Genomic DNA, 22,689 nt, shown 5'->3' on the forward strand with positions numbered 1-22,689 from the left:
TTCTCTTTCCCTGGCAGCGTCTGGCCTCTAGTGTCTCTGTTGCATTTTCAACCCCAAGCGATGCTATCTGGGAAGTCTTGGTGGTCTCACCCTGGATGTTTACATCAGCCACAGCCCCGTGGGAACCTCCACATGGACATCAGGGGCATCTGCTCTGCACAGTTCCCCCTTTCCTGTGCCCCACACTGCAGATTCCAGCTATTTCAGCTGCCCTACTCTCTGGCCCTGCCTGTTCAGCTTGGCGGGACTGTGTGTTCTGCTTGGCTCTAGTTCTTGTCCCCAGGCAGAGGGCTCAGCACACCCCTCTTGGATCTTCCCATCTCTCAGGGGTAGCAGTCTTGCCCTGCATGTTATCTACTGCCTGAAAATGGTTATATTTTTGTCTGCTCTGATAGTTGCTTATGGCAGGAGGGCCGTTCCTTCCCAGTCGCTCAGGACCAGAAACAGAAGTCTGACTCTCCTGCTTACAAGCCCTAGCAGCTTCCCCTTGCACTAGGATTAAACTCCAGACTACTCACCATGGCCGAGGCTGAGGAGCCCTCCGTGGCCTGGCCCCATGTCCCACGTGGTGCTGGGCATCCCAGGCTCTTTCCTACCACAGACCCTGTCTGTCTGGGCCACTGCCCCATCAGATATTCCCATGTCCAGCTCCTTCTCACCCTACAGGTCTCCGCTTCAAAGTCATCTCTCATCAGCTGAGCTCAAACATCCCCACTAAACCCCGTGACTTTAACCAAGCCCCTGTTTTATTTTATTCATGGGGCTGATGGCTCTCTGAAGCAATCGCGTGTTCATTTGTTGAAGCCTCACTGTTAGCCTCCCTTAATTAGAATGTGGACTCCCTGGCACCTGGCACAGAGCCTAGCATATGTTAGGCTCCCAGTCAATACTGGATGAGTAGGTGGGTGGATGGGTGAGTGGGTGGGTGGATGTCATATGGTGGTTTAGATGAAGGGCTGCTAACAGAGGAGAACAAAATTATTTCCAATTATATGTCCCAGAGAAGATTTTATGAAACAGGTAGCCTTTCATTTCATCCTTGAAGGATGGGGAAGGGAAGGCTATCTGGAGATAAGCAAAGACCAGAGAGTCTACATATACGAAATGGAAATGGTAAGGAAAGGAAAAGGAAAAGGAAATGGTAAGAAGTTCAGTGTGGCTACAGGATAGGTTTTGTGACAGGGAATCACAGGAAATAAGGTTGAGACAGCAGACTGAGACCCCTCCATTTGGGAGCATCATGTGTCCAGGCCGGAGAGCTGAAGATTTCATCCAGTGGTCAGTAGGGAGCTGTTGAGCATTTCGGGGCAAGAGGTTGACCGGCATGAACAAAGCTGTAACGTCAGAAGATTATGCAGACAAGAGAGGCTCAGCAGAGCTTGCCATCAGAGAGCTTTAGAGTCAAACGGAGCTGCATTTGAGTGCCTGTCTCTCCCTCGCCCACTGTTTGACCTTGAGCAAGTGACTCACTCTCTCTGAGACTCGGTTTCCCCTCTTGCAAGCCTCTAGCAGGCAGGGTCCCATCTTTTACTCTCTTCCTGCCCCCTCGTAGATATGGTAAGGTTGGATGAAACAGCACAGGGGAACTTCTCCAGGTGCATAGAAAGAGCGAGAAAATAGAGTATGTTTGGAGGTGAAGAGGGAAGAAGCAGAGATACGTACCAGATGACCTTGATCTGGGGGAGAGGGGAAGCTTTGCCATGTCATAGGGGATATGAGAAGCAGCCCTCCAGCTGTGATGTCACAGGTGTATGGGCAGGTGTGGCTGGAGTTAGTGCCATTGTGTGAGTTTGTCTAGCTACTTGCAGAAGCCCGAGAGGCTCTACAGAGAAAAGAGACCGATGTCAGCAAACATTCAGGATGCACCTACTGTGTGCAAGTCCTGCCCATGGGGTGGAAGTATGAGGCACTGGTTTTACCCTTGAGATGTCACCTGGAGTGGCCACAGCTGGGGCTGGTGAGAGCCACAGAGAGTGAGGACTCCAGCTCTACAGCACAGGAGAGGAGCAGCTGCAAGTCCGTCTCCAGGGGTTCTTAGGCCAATGTTTTAGAATTCCAGTCTTATGTTTATTCATCCGGCAAGTATCTCTGAACACATACTGTATGCCAGGTATTGCGCCTGGTCTTTGCTTTGAAAATGAATCAACAGAAATGTACAAAGTATCCGCTCTTGCCAGACAGGTGCTGGGCTCTGCGGGAGTGGGGTAGAGGGGTGGATGAGCGATATATTCTAGGACAGGAGTTTTTTCATTGGGGGAGGGTCTTTGGCCACCCCTCCCCAAAGTTAGACATAAAATGTTATATATTAAGCATGTTCTTTTTAAATTAATAAACTTTTTTAAAGCAGGTTTAGCTATACAGAAAAATTAAGCAGAAAATACAGAGTTCCCATATATCTCCTCTCCCCTGGTCCCACTTTTTCCCTATTATTAACATCCTATATTTCTGTGGTACATTTGTTAAAATTGATGAGGCAGTGTTGCTACATTATTATTGCAGTATTTACTAAATAAGTCCATTGTTTACATTAGGGCACACTCTTTGTGTGGTGCAGGCTATGGGTTTTGACAAATGCATCATGTCATGTGTCCAGCATTATGGTATCATACAGGAAGGACAGTTTCACTGCCTTAAAATTGCTGCACTAGGCATCCCTCCTTCTTCCTCACCAAACCCCTGCCAACCACTGATATTTACTGTCTCCATTCTTTTGCCTTTTCCAGAATGCCATACATTATGTAACCTTTTCAGATTGGCTTCTTTCACTTAATAATATGCTTTTAAGGTTCCTGCATGTCTTTTTGTGTCGTGATAGCTCTTTTCTTTTTATCCCTGAATAATATTCTGTTGTTTGGTTGAAGCACAATTTGTTTATCCTTTCACCTATTGATGGACATCTTGGGTACTTCCAAGTTTGATGATTGTGAATAAAGCTGCTATGAATATCTGTGGGAAGGTATTTCGTTAGCATCTTTTTCTTAAAAAGAGTCCATTCAGCCCACATGTGGCTGGTTCCTCCCATATCAGACGGAGCAGATATAGAATATTTCTATCATTGCAGACCATTCTGCTGTACTTTTGTGCTCTAGAGGGATAAAGCCTCAAGAAGCAGAAAAGTCTGTGGAAACTCAAGCTCCAATTGCACCGGGTGCCAAGTGAGCCCTGGCTCTCTGAAGGCATGCTGTTTGCATTGTGGGTTTCTTTCCTCTACCCCTTAGGGGCCTGGTTATTTCCAGAAGAGTTCAAAGAATGCACATTGAAGAATCAGGACCAGAACTGTGGCCACAGCTGTCTTGGGCAGAGTGGACTGCAGTGGAGTGCCACCCAGTGACATGCCGAGGAGGCTGTGCTAGCTGCATTTGCAGTGGCCCCAGGACGGGAGGAAAGGGTCCCCCCCCCCCAGGGCTGGGGGAAGACCGAAGATGCGGGTGCCCAGTTAGTCAGAGTGGCTCTTAACTAGCTTTTTCCTCTTTCTGAGCAAGAAATACCATAGGACACAAATTTCCCTCCAGCTTCCACCCTCTCCCCATCCTTGTTATTGTTTTCCACCCCTTTTTAATTCTGCTTTATTACTGTATAGAGTTGATACTTATTTGGATTTTACAATGTGTTTACTGATTTCTTTGCTTCCTGTTATTTTTACTCTTTTCTAATAGATTAAACTTCTTCTTGTTGGAGTACATCCTTTAGTAGTTCTTTCAGCAAAGGTCTTTGGGAACTGAGCTCTCTTAGTTCATATCTGAAAAGGTACTTATTTCACCGTCACCCTGGAATGGGAGTTTAGCTGGGTATGCAATTCTAGGACAGTAGTTTTAAAGTGTCAGTTTAAACTTGGATGCCCACTTGGCAGGAGCACCGTGTGATCATACCCATACCTGATATTTCCATATTGAGTCCTGGGCTGAGGGGCAGAGTTTGCTGACACCTCATTCACCATAAGACAATCCCTTTCTGGCTCCTAGGTTTTTGCAGTAATCCCACTCAGTTTCTGGTCATGCCCAGGGCCTGGAATCTTTTTTTTTAAATAATTTTATTGAAGTATAGTTGATATACGGTATTATGTAAGTTACAGGTGTACAATATCGTGATTCACAATATAGTGATTCACAATATAGTGATTCACGATATAGTGATTTTTAAAGTTTATACTCCACTTATAAAATACTGGCTATATTCCCTGTGATGTATAATATATCCTTGTAGTTTATTTTATATATGATAGTTTGTACCCCTTAATCTCCCACCCCTGTGTTGCCTCCCTTCCCTCTCCCCACTGGTAACCACTAGTTGGTTCTCTATATCTGTTAGTCTGTTTCTTTTTTGTTATATTCATTAGTTTGTTATATTTTTTAGAGTCAACATATAAGTGCTATCATACAATATTTGTCTCTGTATCATATTTTAGATTCCACATATAAGTGATATCATGGAATTATTGTCTTTCTCTGTCTGACTTACTTCACTTTGTATGATCATCTCTAGGTCCATCCGTGTTGCTGCAGGTGGCATTATTTCATTCTCTTTATGGCTGAGTAGTATTCCATTGTATAAATGTACAACGTCCTCTTTATCCATTCATCTGTTGATGGACACAGGTTGCTTCCATATCTTGGCAATTGTAAATAATGCTGGTATGAACATTGGGGTGCATGTATCTGTTTGAATTAGTGTTTCTGTCTTTTTCAGATACATACTCAGGAGTGGAATTCCTGGATCATATGGTAGTTCTATTTTTAGTTTTTTGAGAAACCTCCATACCGTTTTCCACACTGGCTGCACCAATTTACCTTCCCACCAACAGTGTAACAAAGGGTCCTCTTTTCTCCACATCCTCGCCAACATTTGTTATTTGTGTTTCTTTTGGTGGTAGCCATTCCAACCGGTGTGAAGTTATATCTCATTGTGGTTTTGATTTGCACTTCCCTGGTGATTAGTGGTGTTGAGCATCTTTTCATGTGCATGTTGGCCATCTGCATGTCCTCTTTGGAATAATGTCTATTCTGCCCATTTTTTAACTGGGTTGTTTGGTTTTTTTGATGTTGAGTTGTATGAGTTGTTTGTGTATGTTGAATACTAAGCCCTTCTTGGTCATATAATTTGCAAGTATATTCTCCCATTCAGTAGGTTTTCTTTTCATTTTGTCAATGGTTTCCTTTGCTTTAAAGCTTTTATGTTTAATTAGGTCCCATTTATTTATTTTTGCTTTTATTTCCTTTACTTTAGGAGACAGATGCAAAAAAAAAAATTGCTGTGATTCATGTCGGGCAATGCTCTACCTATGCTTTCCTCTAGGAATTTTATGGTTTCCAGTCTTAAATTTAGATCCTTAATCCATTTTGAGTTTATTTTTGTACATGGTGTTAGAGAATATACTAATTTCATTCTTTTATGTGTAGCTGTCCAGTTTTCCCAGCACAAGTTATTCAGGAGACTGTATTTTCTCCTTTGTGTATTCTTGCCAGGGCCAGAAATCTCAATTCTGTCCTTGGGAAGGAATTTAAATTCTAGATCCTCAGGTGTCTCTGTACTTGGATGTCCCCATGGGTTGCTGGGTCTATTCCTAACCTTCATCTTTTAGCTTTGACTCTCATTTCTGGCATCTGGAAGAATTTTCTATCTCCCTTTCCAGACAGGTTATGAATTTTCAATATCTGTTATATTTCATAATTATTTGTTTTCTGTATCTCTCATAAAAATATGTTGGACCCTTGGTATTTGTTTTTCTTCATCTGCTGGTCTTGAACATGACATACTGAATGTTTAAGCAGGAAATTAATATTAAAGGAAGTGGCCCTGAGTGCTTAATTCAACAGTTCAGTTTTGTTCATAAAGTTGTATGTTTGTGGTGATGATTTCATATTCCACACTATCCATGATTATGTTTTCTGACAGTGAATTTGTCTCTAGCACATGGAGTAAAATCATATTCGTCAAGGTTTGTGACAAAAAGCCCCCTGGGCCCCATTTATTTGCTGTTTTAACAAATTTGAGAGTCAGTTTCTAAATTCACTTTCTTCTTTTGTGGACAAGTTGCTGAGGCCCAGAGAGAGGACATGACTTACCCACGGCCACAGCTGGGGGAGAACAGGACGAGGACATAGAACCTCCAGTTTGAAACATCTATTATCTTTCCACCCTTTGAGCCTGTTTCCCCAACTCTGAAATCAAGAGGTTAGAGCAGACCTGGAATAAGGTCCTGACTCACTAGCTTTGTAACCTTGAGCAGGTCACTTAACCTCTCTGGGCTTCTGTCTTTATAAGCCCGACCGTCTCCACCTCAAGTGACTGCTGAGAGTACCAATGGGGCCGACCTGTACGACAGAGCTCTGAGGAACACAGGGCTGCCAAGAGGTGTACGCCGTTCTTTTCTGGAAGGTGCTAAGACTGCCTCCCAGGATACCTCCTTAGTGAGGAAGGCGCCTGCTTTGCAAATGCAACATATTCTGATGATTTCTGACCCAGCACAAATGGGAGCAAGGAGAGCAAGGCTTGCCTCTGTCTGCGAGCAGCAAGGTGACAGGGCTTTGATACATCTGAGTTTGCTGGGGATTGGGACTTTTGGTGCTGACAACTCACTGGTGTGTGAATCTCATGTTCTGCCTGCCTCACTTCTCGTGTGCAAGCAAGAGCTGAAAAGACCCTCAGGGCCAGTACTGAGTCCTGCCTGACATTCACAAAGAGGGTGGAAGCTGCTCCGGCTCCTTGATGAGCGCCGAGAGACACCCCACTTGGCTCAGCTGCTCCCTCCCTGCCGTTCCCACCCTCTCTTGCCTGCAGGAGGTACGGTTGCCCAATGGGAAACTCCTAGACTCAGGATCAGGGGACCCAGCTCCATCACTGACCTTGAAGGGTCGTTTTCCCTCCTTGTGCTGAGTTCCCTCAGCCATAATGACGGCATCAAGTAAAATCACTGGTTTTCAATCTTTTCACGATCAGTGACCCTTGACTTTTCTTTCTCCCTTTATGACCCATTCTGGGCTATTTCATGCTGACAGGAAGTTCCTATTAGCGGTTGTATGTGTATGATTAATAAAGGTGCCAGAGCCCAGGAATTAGTCTTTAAAATGTCCTTCTATGAAAGTTAGACCCAGACATTGGAGATGATTTATCTATGAGCATATGAATATTTTTATGTTATAAATCACCCACATGTCTCCAAGGTTATAGATGATAGCACATTAAGAGTTCTCAAGGCCATGTAAGTAAGTAGGGGAAGAGGGTTGGATGAATGCCATTCTAAGCAAATATGTGATTAACATCCTTGGGGGCTTAATCCAAACTACACGGGCTCACCACCCAAGACTACCCTTCCAGAACATAGACAGCATGTCTTTCAACCATACCTCCCCCATGGGGGCTTCCATGCTGCCCAGCACCCAGTACGTGCTCACTAAACACCTGTTGTAGAATGCCATCATCTCAGCGCTAGGCTGCTGCCTGGAAAGGGGCTGCCATGATAATTGTTTATACCTCGAAATAGGTGACAGGGTAGAGAAGACACAAAGGGAGGAAGAAAGTAAAGGTTCTCTAAGAGAGACAGGTGAGGAAAACACATTACAGACATGGACATCTTAGTGAATGCCTCAGAGACAGAGCATCAAATGTATCCGTGAAACCATGCAGAGGGCGACGGTGGGGGGGGGGGGGCCCTTGTGCCTTCTTGGTCACCACTCCTGAACCTCTCTTGAACCCTGGAAGGTTGTTCCACCTCAGCCTAAAAGGAATTGTGGCTGACAGTGAGGTTTAAGCCCTGCTCAGATAAATCCACAGATCGCAGTTGGAGGATTTAAAGAATTCAGATGTGTTTTTAATCTTTGAGGTGAGGTCAAGGAGACTTGTGAATCCCAGAAAACTCTGAGATTTCTGGTCGCTGACTGAACGCTGGGTTTGGCCCCTGACTGTCACCTGGGCAGAGCTAGGATTTCCTCAGTTTAGTCCCCCCCGACGCGCTCGTGAGGTACTGGCCACAAAACATACATCTTCTCCCGGACGTGTCCCTGGGAAGCGTGTCCCTCCCTCTTGGCAATTATGGACCCATCTCCCCAGTGAGTCCACAGTTCCCACTGCTGGATGGGAGCATCCTCTCCAGCATCCTGTTGGTTCTACCTGCCCAGGGAACACTCACATATTACCCGCCAGCTAGATTCTGCCATCGACATTTTGCTGTGTTGGCTTCATCACAGACCTTCCCAAGACTTGTATCCATCCATCCATTTTATTTCTTTGGATACATTTCAGAGTAAGTTGCAGACATTGGCACACTTCACTCCCCAAAGACTTCAACATTCATGTCTTGATTTATTTTTAAACTGGTCATTCTGTCATTCTTGGTTTTGTTGCTCAAGCAGATGCCCGGGGACGTCAGTGAGAGAGGCGTGAGGAGTGAGGACAGTCCCTCTGTCAGGTGGCTTTGCCCAGAGCTGAGGCCACCCTCCTGTAGCATCACTTGGGAGGGAGTGTTGTGGCGGCCTGTCTTGTCTCCTGTGCGTGCTCACGTGAGGTTAGCCATCCCTCCTGTTTTCTCACCCTGCACGACCTTGACATGCGTGGTCAGGAAGACGGCCTCACAGCTTATGGGTGGGGGGCAGCCTGCCATATTGTGACGGTCGTGCACGCACAGTCTCTGGACCTGCTTCTGCCCTCTTCCTGGGCACTCTGGGCTTGCTGCTTTGTTAGTCAGCCTCCCGAGCATCTGGTGTCGTTGAAGGCTGTCACCTCTCCGTTCAGATGAGCAGAGGAGGGGCGGTGTGGAGCAGATGGCTATGTGACCGTGAAGGCTGGCAAGGACGTGGGGTGGGAGTGGGCGGTGGAGGGAGAATTTGTGAGCGGACACAGGCAGGTCCGCGGATGTCAAGCACTGCATCCCCTGGGCTGTGGGCCTGGGAGGAGCAGAGAGTCGGGTGATAGGCTGGTCGCCTGGGGCTCTCTCCTATTGGTTGAGATGGTAGAAGTCTATTGGGGAGACTAAAGGGAGGGCTTTGGGGTCAACAAGTCTGGGTTTGGGTCTTCCCCCTGCTGGCTGCTTCAGGGCCACTTCTGTAGCCTCTCTGGGCCTCTGTTTCCTGGCCTGTAAGTGGAGATAATCATAGCATCTGACATGAGGTGTGGCGAGGACCACGTGAGACGAACAGTCAGCTTTGGAAGCCCCCAGCAGAGAGGGAGTCTGCAAGGGCTTGGGATCCTGGATTTCTGTGGCTGAGATGATTAAGAGAACCCACCCACCTTCTTTTTTCAGGAGCAAAGGGTGTCTTTGCATCCCCAGGCGATGCTCACACAGGCAGCCACGAAGGCCCACACAGGCTCAGTGGGTTTCCCCTTTGTTCTCACTCCTAATGCCACCCGGAGGCGATGGCCCCAGGGAGACAGAGAGGCGTCCTGAGGCCTTCAGAGCCCCGCTCCCTGGGGTTTGTCTGTGGGCCTGGGGGAGGAAGGAGGTGTGACTAAGGAGGCTTGTTGGGCAGCTGTCGGGGCAGTTCTGAGCCTCTGCAAGGGGGCCAGGGTCCTGCCCCTGGTGGAGCTTTCATACCAGGTGGGGGAGGTGGCGGGGCTCTGGGACCAGCCCCTGACTGTGCCGAGAAGAGCTGACTTTCCTTCTGCTTACCCTCCTGGGACACACCTACGCAGCTCCCAGACCCTTCAAAGATTCTTCTCAAGCCGGAAGTCATGAGCCATCTGTGGCCACTCAGCCCCTCCCACTGGATGAGCATTTACTGTGAGCCGGGTGCCAGCACGCGCTCTACACACACTGACTCGTGTCGCCAGAACCCCCTGGAGCTGTTGTTGTTGCCATTGTGCCCACAAAGAAACTGAGGCTCGAGGAGTGACCTCCTTGAAGTCGCCCAGCAGAGCTGGCACTCAGCCAGATCTGCCTGAATCTGTGTGACTGGGGAAGGCACTTGGCTGACTTCCTTTCCGCACATACACTTGCTAGATTGCTAGCCTCTGAGCAGGGGATCGGCGTTCTGAATTATCTCCGTATTGGCCATGCCTGGCAGTTATATATGGTGCTCAGAAAACGTTGTTGAGGGGAACTGACCCCCTGACCATCAAGTTTCTTACCAGCAGAAAACCTCAGAGATCTTCTGCCCTAACTTCCAAGGCAATGCAAGAATTGCATCCCCAACTCTGCTTGGTTACCTCTACTAACAGGGAACTCATCCCAGGGCTGGGGGTCTCAGCCAGGGAGGAAGCTCTTCCATTGTTGACTATGACTGACCACCCCTCCCCCCGCCACAATGGATCCCTTCTGGGAGGCTGCTCAGGGCCGAAATTTGAGCACTTTGCCTTGCCCCGTCAGAATTCTTTTCACGTGGAATTGAGTAGCATCTTCTGCATCCACCCTGTGGCTACCGTAGGTATTTTCCCACCTCAGCCGAAGACGAAGTGATGAATGAAATACCAGCTCTATGAATCCATGGGATTCAGGAAGGAGCGTTCCCCCCCCTCTCTCAATCCTTAGCATTCCCACTAGGAAACTCCAGACAGTCCTTTCTTTTCCCTACCTCCAGACCTTTGCTTATGCCACTTACCTCCAGCCTTCCAGGCCAGGACAAGTACCAAAAATCCATTGAAAGTGTGAATCTCCATGAGCATGGTGTTGTTCTCCTTCTTGCTTTTATAAAGACTCTCTGCCCTGTGCATTTGACTTGAAGTTTGTTCCTAATGTGGGGTAGGAGCTTAAATTCCGTGATGTTACAGTATCTTCCTAGGCTTTCAAGACTGTAGGATTGAAACACCCCAGCAGAAAACCCCAAGGAAAATGAGTCACAGCTGACCCCCAAACATATCCTTGCTATGTAGGTCTGCGGTATACATCACTGTCAGGTTTTAACTCGCTTACCAACTCTGACTGGTGGTGGACTTTTTCCACCATAGCTGGGGGCAAAAGAACTGTGTGATTGATTAGCAATGTCTGCCATGGGCAGGAATGATAGGTGGGATTAATCAGTAAAGTCTACCATGGACAGGAATAGGGATGGGATGTGCATGCCATATATTTGTCATCTCATTGCATTCCAGTTTCCTTATTTTGAAGATTAGAAAACTGAGGACAGGAGGAAAGAAAGAACTTTAGGGAAAACATAGGAACTTTCGGGACAACCTAGAATTGCAACCAGGTGTCCTGACCCTCTCAGTCTAACACACTGTCCACTTGGCCTGGTAGCTAGGATTCTGCATAAGCCTTGAATTCCCCATTCCTATGTACTGGAGACTCTAAGCAGATGTGGCATTCAGTACATATTTTTTGAGTGCTGACAATGTGCAAAGTGCTGGGGAATGCATCAGTGAAAAAACAGAACTTCCTGCTCTCCTGGCACTTCTGTTCTAGTTGGGGGGAGACAGACAAAAATCAACGAATGTAATGATGTCATTAAATGTACTGACTTCTCTGTCTCCGGGCAGACGCACAGGCGGCTGCCTTCACCAACCGTGGCTACTTGCTGTTTTGTTTTCCTCTTGAGGAAGTCCCTTCTCTAGACTGGAGTATACACCACTGCTTGGCCCTCCCAGGGCCTAGAGCCTCCTTGTGTGCCCTTTCTTTCCCTGGCTCTCTGCCTCTGTACCAGCTCCATGGTTCTTAGGAGAGAAGTGATTAAGGCGGGAGATGACAAGGTTTCATTTCCATCTCAGTGCTTGCTCGGATGACACAGGAGAACGCACCTGCTTGGGGCTCGGTTTGGCCCAGAAGACCCTGGCCTTGTGTTCCCAGCAACGGCAGCTGGGTTCTGCAGCCCCACCGCTGATGCCAACTCAGACTCCCCTGCCTCACTGGTTCTCCCAGAGGGAGAGGTGGGACCACTGCCCAGGGGTCATTTAGTAACACGTCGGGGAGTAATTCTGGTTTCCTCTATGACGGGGGCACCTCTGGCATTTAGAGAGTGGGACTGGGTGATGCTAAACCTACAACGAACAGGACCGTCCTGCACAATGAATGTCCTGTCCAGAAGGCCAGTAGCACCCTCTTAGAGGAACACTTTACGGGGAAGACCTTGCCCTAAAACGTAGCCCCCAAGGCCGTGTGGACAGTCCCGGGAACAGCGCAGGACCAAGAACGTGCTGTCTCCGGGCCTTGCTCATGCCCTCCATTGCTCCAAACCTCCTCTCTTTAGCCCTTTAGTAAAATGGAGCTCCACTGTCTCATGCGATGGTTTAAGGGGCAGACGTGCATGGCCCCAGGATTCTATCACATAAGGCACAGAGGTCATTGCCATCAGCCCAGGGCCAGCAACTGCCCGCCCACTCCCTCCACACTCTGTGACCAGGACACAGCTGTCCAGCCTCCGGGCAAAGGCCCAGCACAGTGACCCCGCTCCCTGCTCCACACAAAGGGGCCACCAGGGTCAGCCGACACACCCAGGCTCCCCTCACCGCCCACGGTGCAACCCTTCAGCCCAGTGACACTTTGCTGGCAGGGCCTCTGGGCAAGGCTGGCTGCCCGGGGAAGGGCTGGCACCAGAACCAGAGGCTGCAGAACATATTTCCAGTGGAGCTTGCAGGCCAAGAGCTTCTGCCCCTTCCCACCACTGTTCCCGCTGGCCCTGCCCGGCTGCCCAGCACATTAGCATTTAAATACATCCAGAATCGGCTCCCCCAAAGCCCTCTCCCCTCACTGAATGCACCAGGGAGGGAGCACTTGAATCCTCCTGCCTCGACTCCCTTCCTCATAATGGCCATACTGCATTCATCAGTGTCTGTATGTGGCATTAGCTGAGCAAAGAAGAGAGGGTGCCTAGCAACCCAGAGGGGGCTGCGAAAGAGGTGGGAAGGAAGTGATATTCATGTAATCATTCACTTCTACAAAAGCCGTTGTCAGGTACACACTGGAAACACAGCTGTTGTATTATTCTCCTAACCTACTTTTAATCTTCTGAGACTATTTCCCAATACAAATGGCCAAAAGAAAGAGCTTAATTCAGCTATTTTTCTGCCGGGCCATATACGTTATGTTTTCACCTCAGTGGAAGACTCTGCTTTCAAAAGTGGTGTGGTGTGTGTGTTTGTGTGTCTGTGTGTGGCTGTCTGTCTGAAAAGAAAATGTTAAAGAAAGAGAAGGCTGTGGGTCATGAGCCCAGGACGGCCACCAAGCCCTGTCCTGGCTACTTGGATCCGAGAGCCAGACGCCGCATGTGCTGTTGGGTCTGGAGGTTTTAGCATCTTCTTGGCAGGGCAAGGAGCACAGGAGCAGTGGGCTGCTGGCTTCCTCCGCCCCTCCCTGTTGTACCCTAGCTCACGGCCCTAAGGGCAGGTGACTCTGCTTTGGTGATGGACAGTGGCCACATTTGGTACTGCTCAGAAATCTGATTAGTTCAACTGGTAGGGAGGGGGCTGGGATGGTGGGAAAGACCTGGGAGCCTGTTTTCATAACATGTACAGTGGAGAAGCTACTGTACATGCTATGTATAGCATTAGCCACATTAGAAGTGGAAAAGCATTAGCCACCAAAAGGAAGCAGATTAAGGGAGCTGTACCAGCTGTAAAGGTACCCCATTACGTACTTTACATTCGTTGTATCTTTCTTTTGTGAACAAGGAAGTTGGGGCTCGGAGAAGTGAAGTAACTTGCCCAGAGTTGCCCAGCAGGTAAATGGCAGTGCAGGGCTCCGGCCTGGGTCTACCTGACCCTGAAGCTCATGCTCTTTCCATTAAGCCCCAGAGAGGTGTGGAACCAGGCACCGGGGAAAAGCCCAGGTTTGATTTAGTCCCCTTCACATGATGCTTCAGTGCCTTCTCCCCACGGCGGGCCAGGTTCCGGAGGTTTTGTCCCTAAGCCCAAGGGGACTCCTCACACAGTGGCCAGTGCGTACATCTCTCCAAAGCTAAATAGACAACAAGCTCCCCCTCTCTGGGTGTTAGTTTTTTATCCATAAAAGGGATAATAATTGCACTGATCTCAACAGTGAGTCTAATATTTGTGAAGTGTGTAGAACAGCCCCTGGTGTGTCATCGGTGCTGCCAAAGGTGAGCAGGTGCTCTGATGACTGGCTCCTCTCACTGGTGCTTTCCTAGCAGGATGGGTTAATGCTGCGTTTGTCAGAGACCTCAGAGCATCAGTGCAGCAAACACCATCTCCTCCAGGGCACAGGGACAGATGGACCAGGCCCACCTGCTGGCGCCAGCTTTGATCCCTGGCAGAGTTGCTGCCCTTCTGCTCTGACTGGCGGCTGTTTGTACACCTGAAAGCACATTTCTGGGGGATCTCCTTTCTGTAGCCCGTGCTGCCTTAAGACACTGCAGCAGGTCACATCTGCAACTGCCCCTTCACAGAGCAGGGCCCTGGCCCCGCCGCCCCACGCCCCTGCCTCTCACCATCTGCCCACTTGCTCGTCTCCACCAGATGCCATGTTCCAGCCTATCTGCCCGTGTTTGTGGTCTGTCTCTCCTGCTAGAAGGTAGTAAGCCTCCTGAGGGCAGGAGCTCCTGGCACTTCGCCTGGCACATAGTGGACACTTGGTGCTTGTGCACTGTGGGGAGAAAAGGGAAAAGAGGCTTTTTCTTCTCTTCCAGATTTGTGAAGACCGGTGGATCCTGAGAAGGGGTTAACGTTGACTCAGTGCCTGCAGTTGGAGCTCACGGCTGGGCTTCTGAGCACTTCCTCAGTGCTCTCCGAGAGCTGGGCTCTGTGCTGAGTATTTGTTTCACACACATCGGCTTATTTAATCCTCTGTGCGCAAGAGAAGGAGGGAGGGGCTCACCGCTATGCACACTGGCCCTCTCCCAGGTCTCCCCAATCAGGGTTGTCTCTTCTCTCCAAGGGGTGAGAAAAAGACGTGACGCTTTTGCCCTCAAGCTTCTAGGAGATTAGACATTCTACATATAAGGTCAAAGGGGGGAGAGGGAGAGAGGACAGGCGTTTTCCGTGTCCCCCCCGCCAACAGCTGTCTCTAACCTGGGCGTGATGACGCCCACCCCAGGGCAGTGGGCAGGTCACAGGATGTAGGACGATGCCTTGTACACTCTAAAGTGCTGTCCGTGTGGACAGGGGCAGCGGGTACTAAGCATCCATCTTGACAGTGTAGCTCCTGAGCTTGGTAGGGAAGAGTGTGTCCTGGTCCGTCCATCCTTCCTTGCTTCTCCCAGCTGGGCCCCACCGATCCAGTTGGGAAGGAGGGTTACGCCCTGATCCATTCTTTCTGCACCTACTGTGCACCAGGGCTCATCGGAACAAGTTGCTCTGAAAGAGGTGAAGTTGTCCCAGAGCTAGGAGGGCGGGACCACTTCTCTTCCAAAGGGGCCCTGCTCCCTGGTGCCCATGCAAATCTGTCCTCCAAACCTCTGAATGTGGACGGCCCCTGCCGCGCAGCCAGAACGCCCCCCATTCATTGCTGCAGAACATGGGGAGCGATCCGTTTCTCGGCTACTGACCCAGCTTCCTTAGGGTTTGTTCTGTGGAGGCTGTTTTCTCTTCAGATTCTCTTGAGAACTAGGAAGGCCTTTCTCCACTGAGCTGCCCCCTTTGTGGCATCCTGGGAGATGCTGGTCAGTGGGGCTCAGTTGCCTGGTCTTCCTTTCATGGAGGTGGGGTTGTTTTTGTCCTGTTGACCTCACAGCCACAGAGCTGTTTAAACCCCTGCCGAGAGTCCAGGCCTGCGCAGTGCACCAGGAGGCCCCAGCTTTTCTCTTTAAAATGTGGAGCCAGAACGCCTGGGGTTCAAACCTCACTCTGCCCCTTGTTAGCTGTCTGACCATCTATGGATCGCTTCCTCTTCTCTAAAGATGGAGGGGACAGTACTGCCTAGTGAGATGGTTATGTAAATTATGAGACTGTTCCATAAAAGCCTTGCGTACACGGTAGGTTTTCGACAAATGGTGACTCAAAATTCCCACTTCCTAAGGCATCACCAAACTGGTAGAAGGTTCATGAGTGTCCTGTTGGCCTGTTTTATTAGCCTCTCTTTGCAAAGCATTCTGTCAGATCATTCCAGTGACCACCATGATCTAGCTTCATCTCTGGGTGTTTGTGGAATTCCTAGTTGAAGAAAGAAATCGCCTTAGGTGAAAAAGACTTGGGACAATGCCTGTAGCAGAGGCAATGCTTTGTGTTCACTAACCATCTGTTTATTCTCTTCCTGAGTGAAATGGGAAGAGACTCTCCCAGACTTCCTTGTCTTTAAGTTGGGATCACGGGACTTGGTTCTGGTCAGTGGTGTGCGGGCAGTGGTATTAGTAATTACAAGTCTGGTTCTAAAAACTTCCCAAACATGGGACTTCCCTGGTGGCGCAGTGGTTAAGAATCCGCCTGCCAATGCAGGGAACAGGGGTTCGAGCCCTGGTCCGGGAAGCTCCCACGTGCCGCGGAGCAACTAAGCCCGTGCGCCACAACTACTGAGCCTGCGCTCTAGAGCCTGCGAGCCACAACTACTGAAACCCATGTGCCTAGAGCCGGTGCTCCACAACAAGAGAAACCACTGCAACGAGAAGCCCGCGCACCACAACGAAGAGTAGCTCCTGCTCGCCACAACTAGAGAAAGCCCGCGCGCAGCAGTGAAGACCCAACGCAGCAAAAGATTAATTAATTAATTTTTTTTAAAAAACATAAAAAAACACCTTCCCAAGCAAAGCTCTAGTAGTCTGTTCCTCTGCGTCAGAGGCTGTGCTGACCTGGGGGTATCATGATAAGGTAGGAGGGCTTGCTCGCTGTCATTGGGTGGAAGAGAGCCAGCCCCTCCACAATCTGCCATGTGCTTTGTGTAGGCAGGAAATAAACTTCCGTTGTGCTAAGCCATTGAGACTCGGGGTGGGGGGGCTTATTGTTTATTTCAGCGTAGCCTTAACAAATACAGCTCCCCCAGTGAGTTCATTCGTTTCTTCCTAAACAAAGGTTGTAGGGAGGCTAACAGTTGGAACCCTGTGGCATTTTCGCAGCCACAGGTGTGTTTAAGAATATAGACGTGCATCAGGTATGCCTGTCTGCTAAGGAGTCCGATGGTGTAGAGTCCACGTGAAGACATATCATGCTTCTTTGTGAGACTTTTTCAAGAAATCTAATCCTGAGGTTTCTCGGGCTCTGCAGGCCCAATAAGCACGTATCTCAGCAGAAAAGTTGAATCAACACTGGTTTATCAAATGTGGAAAATAGAAAAGGCCAGTGGAGAGAGCTTCGGATCTGGAGTCAAGGAGACATTAAGTTAGTACTAAAATCCTGATGACTTGCAAATCTGTGTCTCAAGCCCATACTGCAATATTTAGCCCTAGACTTTCTGCCTATCTCCTGAACAGCTCACTTGATGCCTTGTCTAGACTATACTCGTACCCATTTCCCCCACATTGTACCTCGAACCTCCCTTTAAAAAACTGGCTCATCCTCTAGTGTTACACCCCCATCCACCGCATCCCTCAGTTCTGGGGATCCGTCTCTCACCCCCAGTCAAGACCAATCTTCTTTAATCTGCCCTCTAAAAATGTCTTGAGAACCAAGGAGCCAAGATGGCGACAGAAAAAAAAATTTTTTTTAATTTTTCAGAATCTCCACACCTAAACAGAGAAACTAGGATAGTAAACCAAAAAGCATATGGATGGTACCAGCATATAGGCGGCTCCATGAACCACAAAAGGTGAACAGGTAGGGTCAAAGCCCAACAGCAATAACATCTGCATGGTATCCACTCTATGGGATGAGATGAAGATGAAGAGGTAGAAGGAGAGGGAGGCAAAGGGATACAGAAGGCTGAGCGACAGGAAACGCATAAATCTCTAACATGTGTTCACCCATAGAAGGAGAGGGCTCTGGGAATAGAAGGTTGGTGCATCCATCTGAGAATGTCAGCTGAAACTAGGAGGGATGTGTTCAGGCTGCAAGTCACAGGTGAGTGTGAGAGGACTGGGGGAAGTTCAGGCAGGGGTCTGGGACCTGGGAACTCTACAGACTGACCAGCTGAGGCTCTGTGGTCAGACAGGACCCCCACATTGAGGAGAAACCACTGGAAGCAGAATCCAAATTGAGCAGGACAAAGACAGTAGAGGAAACAAAAAGAAATTCTGGATAAGAGTGGAGAACAGTAATTGCAGAAAGTACTCTCTGCATGGCTATAGTTTTAAAGACATTTTGGTACTGTCGGAAGAGGCAACTCTAGACCTGTTAGGCCAGAAAATCTCCCTGGATCCTCTGCACAAGAAAACCTCCTCCAAAAAAAAAAAAAAGCATGTCACCTACATGTGAGCACCAGAAAAGGATTGCGATCAAGTCTCATACAAAGCTATTATTAGAAAAACAATTAGGAGCAGAATAGTGTTCCTATAGATAATGAACGCATTCCACAAAGACCCAGCAACTTAATATTTCACAGCAAGCTAAAAGAAATGAAGAAACAATAGATGCCATGAAACGCTAGCATAAATGAAATTGTTAGGCAAAAAGAATATTTGAAAGGAGAGCTGACAGGAAGGACAGCTTGTGAAAGAAAAAAAAAAATGAAGAGAGTTTTTGAAGAATGTAAGAAAAAGTGATAGGTATAGAAGTAAAGAAGTTCCAACATACAAACAAGTCCCCAAAGGAGAAATCCAAAGTAATGGAAGAGAACACATACTAAAAACAATTATTCAGGAAATTTTTCCCCCTGAAATAAAAGAGGAGACTCGAATTTGCATCTTGAAGGAGTATATCACAAGCCTGGGAAAAATAACCCAGAATAAGCAACATTAAGACATGTTTTTATTAGAATAAATTAGAATTATTGGACTTCCAAGAGAAAGCAACAAACCTGTTGATAATTCAGACAAAAAGAGTAAATGCTTTTATAAGGGGAAACAAATTAGAGTGGCGTCAGACTTTTCTACCCCATCACTTTGTGCCAGGAGACAACTAAGCAACATCAAAGTACTCAGGAAAAGAAAAAGAGAACCAAGGATTTTATATGTAGCCAAACCAACTTTCAGGTACAAGAGCCACAGATCAACTGTTAGGAACATGAAAGAACCCAGGAAATATATTTCCCATAAGCCTTTCCACAGGAATTTACTAGAGAACAAGCTACAACAAAACTGACTGGAGAGGTATTAACATAATGGCTGGGGGTGAGCATTAAATTTATAGTCACCTGTAGAACTCACACTAAATAATGGCAAAAGGGGGACAGTATAATATGAAATGGTTGTATGTTCTGATAATGCAGATACAGTACAAGTATTAGAAATTGGGAGAGAAGGGAGTGTGTATATGAAAAGTAAAGTAAATTCACATAATGTCTTTAGGTGTTAACTGGAAACAAATGAATATTTCTTCAAATTAGATTCTAGAGGAAAGGGAAGAAAGAAAGAGAAGATGTGGCTAATGTCAATATTCCTCATAGTAGGGAACCAACAGGGGGAGGGCTAAGGGTATTGTATAAAGGTGTTGATTTAATGGTAATCATCTGAATAAAAATGACAGCCTTTTTCCTACAGAGATAGGGGAGCAAGAAAAAAAAATCATTGAGAACACATTCCTCTCTCACGTGAACCTCCATACCCAATGTGTCCTCTTTCATCACTTCTCTAGTCTTTAAAGGTGTGCCTCCTCCAGACAGCCTTCTCTGATTGCCCTAGCACATGTTAATCTTTCCCCTCCTCTACCACTCCCAGGTACTGGGTATCTTGTTCTCTGAATGTTTCATTTTACCTCACCTGCAGACAGAGATGGAGTGCTATAAATAATTGTACAGTACCTCTTTCAGAGCCTGACACAGCGTTCTGCATACAGAAGGCACTCAGTAAATGCTGGGTCATTGGCAATTTAGGATTGATTGAAGAATTTGGGTTTAGAGCCCCTGGGTTTTTCTAAGATCTTAATGTTGCTATTAGTCAGAATTCGTTCTGCTTGACGTGACAGCAGTCCCATTCAAACCGACTTAAGAAAAAGAGGAATTATAGGCCTCTGAAACTGAAATACTCTCAGGTAGGCCTGATTTCAGGTGTGGCTGGATCCAGGGACTTGAGTCATATCTCCAATATTAGTCTTTCTTTGCTCTAAACTCTGCTTTCCTCTGCATTGGCTTTATTCTCAGGCAGGCTCTTCACTCTTCACTCATGACCCCCAGCAGTTACAAGGTTAATATCTCTAAGAGAAAAGAATGTGTCCCATTTGCAGTAGCTCCACTAAAAGTCCCAGGATTGAGTTTCATTGGCTTGGTTTGCATCATATGCTCATCCCCGAACCAGTCACAGTGGCCAAGAGAAATACTTTGATTGGCCTGGGTGGGGAAGAGGTGGTTTCTCAAAGTAAAATTGGGGTGCTGTTACCTGAAAAGGGGAGATGGGTGCTGGGTGGGCAAAAACAGCAGATGCCTGTTTTAGTGCTGGGTGTGATGAAAAAACTGCAAGAAAAATCCCCTGCAGGTGGAAAGCATGGTTTGAGGCCCCATCTTTGGGACGTGTGGATGGAAAGCTCTCTTGGGTGTTTCCTAACTCACTGAGGGGTTTATTTACCATGTGGGGAGGGTGGGACCATTCGCCATGGATCCCAGTTATGATGAAGCCCCCAGGTTTCCTGCAGGTCTGGAGGCTTCTCTCACTCTGGTCTGTGCACTCAGTGAAGGTTCTGGGGAGAGGGACACCCCGTTTGCAGAGGCTTTAGAAACCACATGTGTTCGAGTGCTGAGCATCCCAGCACCTTGCTGCTGGGATCTGGCTTTGCTTTCTGGGTTAAGAGCTGACCTGTGTTTTGCTTCTCCATATGGTTTACTGGCCTTACCGAGGAGAAAAGGGAGTGCACTGAGGTGGCAAATGAGGAGACTGAGGCACAGCAGGAGGACTTTAAAATACATCCATTTCTCTCCCAAATCTTCAACATTGTTCTTTTTGCATTGGGCCCTTCCTATCAACATTTAAGCATCCTCAAGTTTCTGCTATTTTTAAAAAATACTCCCTAAATTTTTTGCTCTCTCACGACGACCCTGTCTCCCAACTCCCCTTTCTTGAAAAAGTGTTTTAATATTCCCTCTTCCCATTTCCTCCTCACCGTGTCTCAGCCTGCTCTGATCAGCTGATATCCCCTCCACACACACACATACACACACTTCATGAAAGAGCTTTCCCTGCCTTCCTCATTTAGCGCTGAGACACTGAACCCGAAGGCTCTTTGTTAGAGGAAGACAATGTACCACCTTTTAGGTTGAAAAGCAGCACTGTGATCTTCACTTTTAATAAGTGTTTCTTGAATGATTTAACAAGCAAGCAAATCCAGGGTGGAGTAACCTGTACTGTGTAATCAAATCCCCAAGAGAGAGGAAGTTAAGATAATTTGCCTGGAAAAGGCTGTGTTCTAGAGGGTTCTTCAAATCTGTAAAGTGCTGCCACATGGGAGAGGGAGATGTGGCCTGTGGCCCCAGAACTAAGAAAACAGGAAGGGAGATTTTCTCTCATTTTAAGAAATGCTCTAATGGTCAGAGTTCTCTAAAGAAAAAGAAAGGGGCTGTGTCCAAAGGTAGTGAGCTCCCCATCACTGGTGGTAGTCAAGCAGAGACTATTCTGTCAGAAGTACTCAGAAGAGAGTCCTGTGTTGGGTGGAGGGGTTACACCAGAGGTTTTTTGAAATTCTGGGGTTGGTTACACATGTTTCTTTAGAGGTGTGTCTCCTTGGACTTGCATCTGCCACTCCCAGCTGTGTGGTCTTGAGGAAGTTTCCCCATTCTCTAGATGGCACTTGCTTCTCAAGCTTCAGTCTCATCAGCTGCATTTGGGTTTTGGCCGTGGATTTTCCTTGGTAGCTTCTAGGAGCAGGGCTCAAAGAGAGCCCAGGGGAGTGTTAGAGAAACCACCATAATTCCTGTTGTGCGTGCCAGGCCTTCCACAGCAGGTTTTGTTGGAGGGAAGCTTGGAGACTAAGAAAGTAGTTTCCACGTGTATCACATCGGAAGCCCAAATGCACCTCTTTGGAAAGGTGGTAAAGATTTGGTGGGAGGGCCTCCCCCATCTCACTTCCCTGTCCTCTGGCCGAGCGCATGGGGCAGAGTGAGAGAAGCCTCCAGACCTGTAGGAAAAATGGGGTTTCATTGTAATTGGGCCCCATGGTGAATTGTCCCCTGGTATACATGGTAAATAAGCTCTGTGAGTTCAAAAACACCCGAGAGAGCTTTTCTTGTGGTGGTCTTAATCACAAAGCAGAAAAATCACTTGTTTTGGCTTCGGCAGTCCTGAGAGGGAAGTTTATTCCCCACTTTGCAGTTCAGGAGACTAAGCCTCAGAGAGGTTAAGTAACTTTTCCAAGGTCACACAGCTGGAGCGGAGTCCTAAAACCCAAATTCTTGCTATTTGGTGAACTACTGTCCATATAAAGTCCAGAAAATTGTGGTTTTAACTAAGGCCGTTTATATTTAATCACCCCAAGAATAGAACTTCTAAAAAAAATGCGTTCCTGAGATGAGGACATTTGATTGTCCCTTTGTGGAGTCTTTTTGGAGGTTGGGTGTGGGTGGGGGCTTTCAGAGAACAGGGCCATCCCACCCACCCACCCCCTCGCCGCACATCTGACTTCTCTTTCTGCCAACTTCTTTGTGCCTTCCTACAGGTCTGGGTAGATGCTGGGACGCAGATCTTTTTCTCCTATGCCATCTGCCTGGGTTGTCTGACTGCTCTGGGAAGTTATAACAATTATAACAACAACTGCTACAGGTGAGCATTTCCCCAGGCCCTGCCAGCTCTCCACCAAACCCGAGAGCCCTCCATGCTGCCCGGCTAGTTCACGGTCATCTTCTCACCTTGCAGGTCTAGGTGAGGG

General features: G+C 47.8%; 1 protein-coding gene across 1 annotated transcript in view; it reads left to right on the forward strand.

Annotated features, from left to right (window-relative positions):
• The window catches only part of SLC6A11 (solute carrier family 6 member 11), a 120,996-nt gene that overhangs the window by 67,471 nt on the left and 30,836 nt on the right, over positions 1 to 22,689 (forward strand). The window contains exon 7 of the mRNA XM_007453051.1: positions 22,480 to 22,583. Within this exon, the coding sequence (XP_007453113.1) occupies positions 22,480 to 22,583 (104 nt within the window). The remainder of the gene's footprint in view (positions 1 to 22,479; positions 22,584 to 22,689) is intronic.

The sequence above is a fragment of the Lipotes vexillifer genome, unplaced genomic scaffold, assembly GCF_000442215.2.
Source record: "Lipotes vexillifer unplaced genomic scaffold, Lipotes_vexillifer_v1.1 scaffold1272, whole genome shotgun sequence".
Lineage (NCBI taxonomy): Eukaryota > Metazoa > Chordata > Mammalia > Artiodactyla > Lipotidae > Lipotes > Lipotes vexillifer.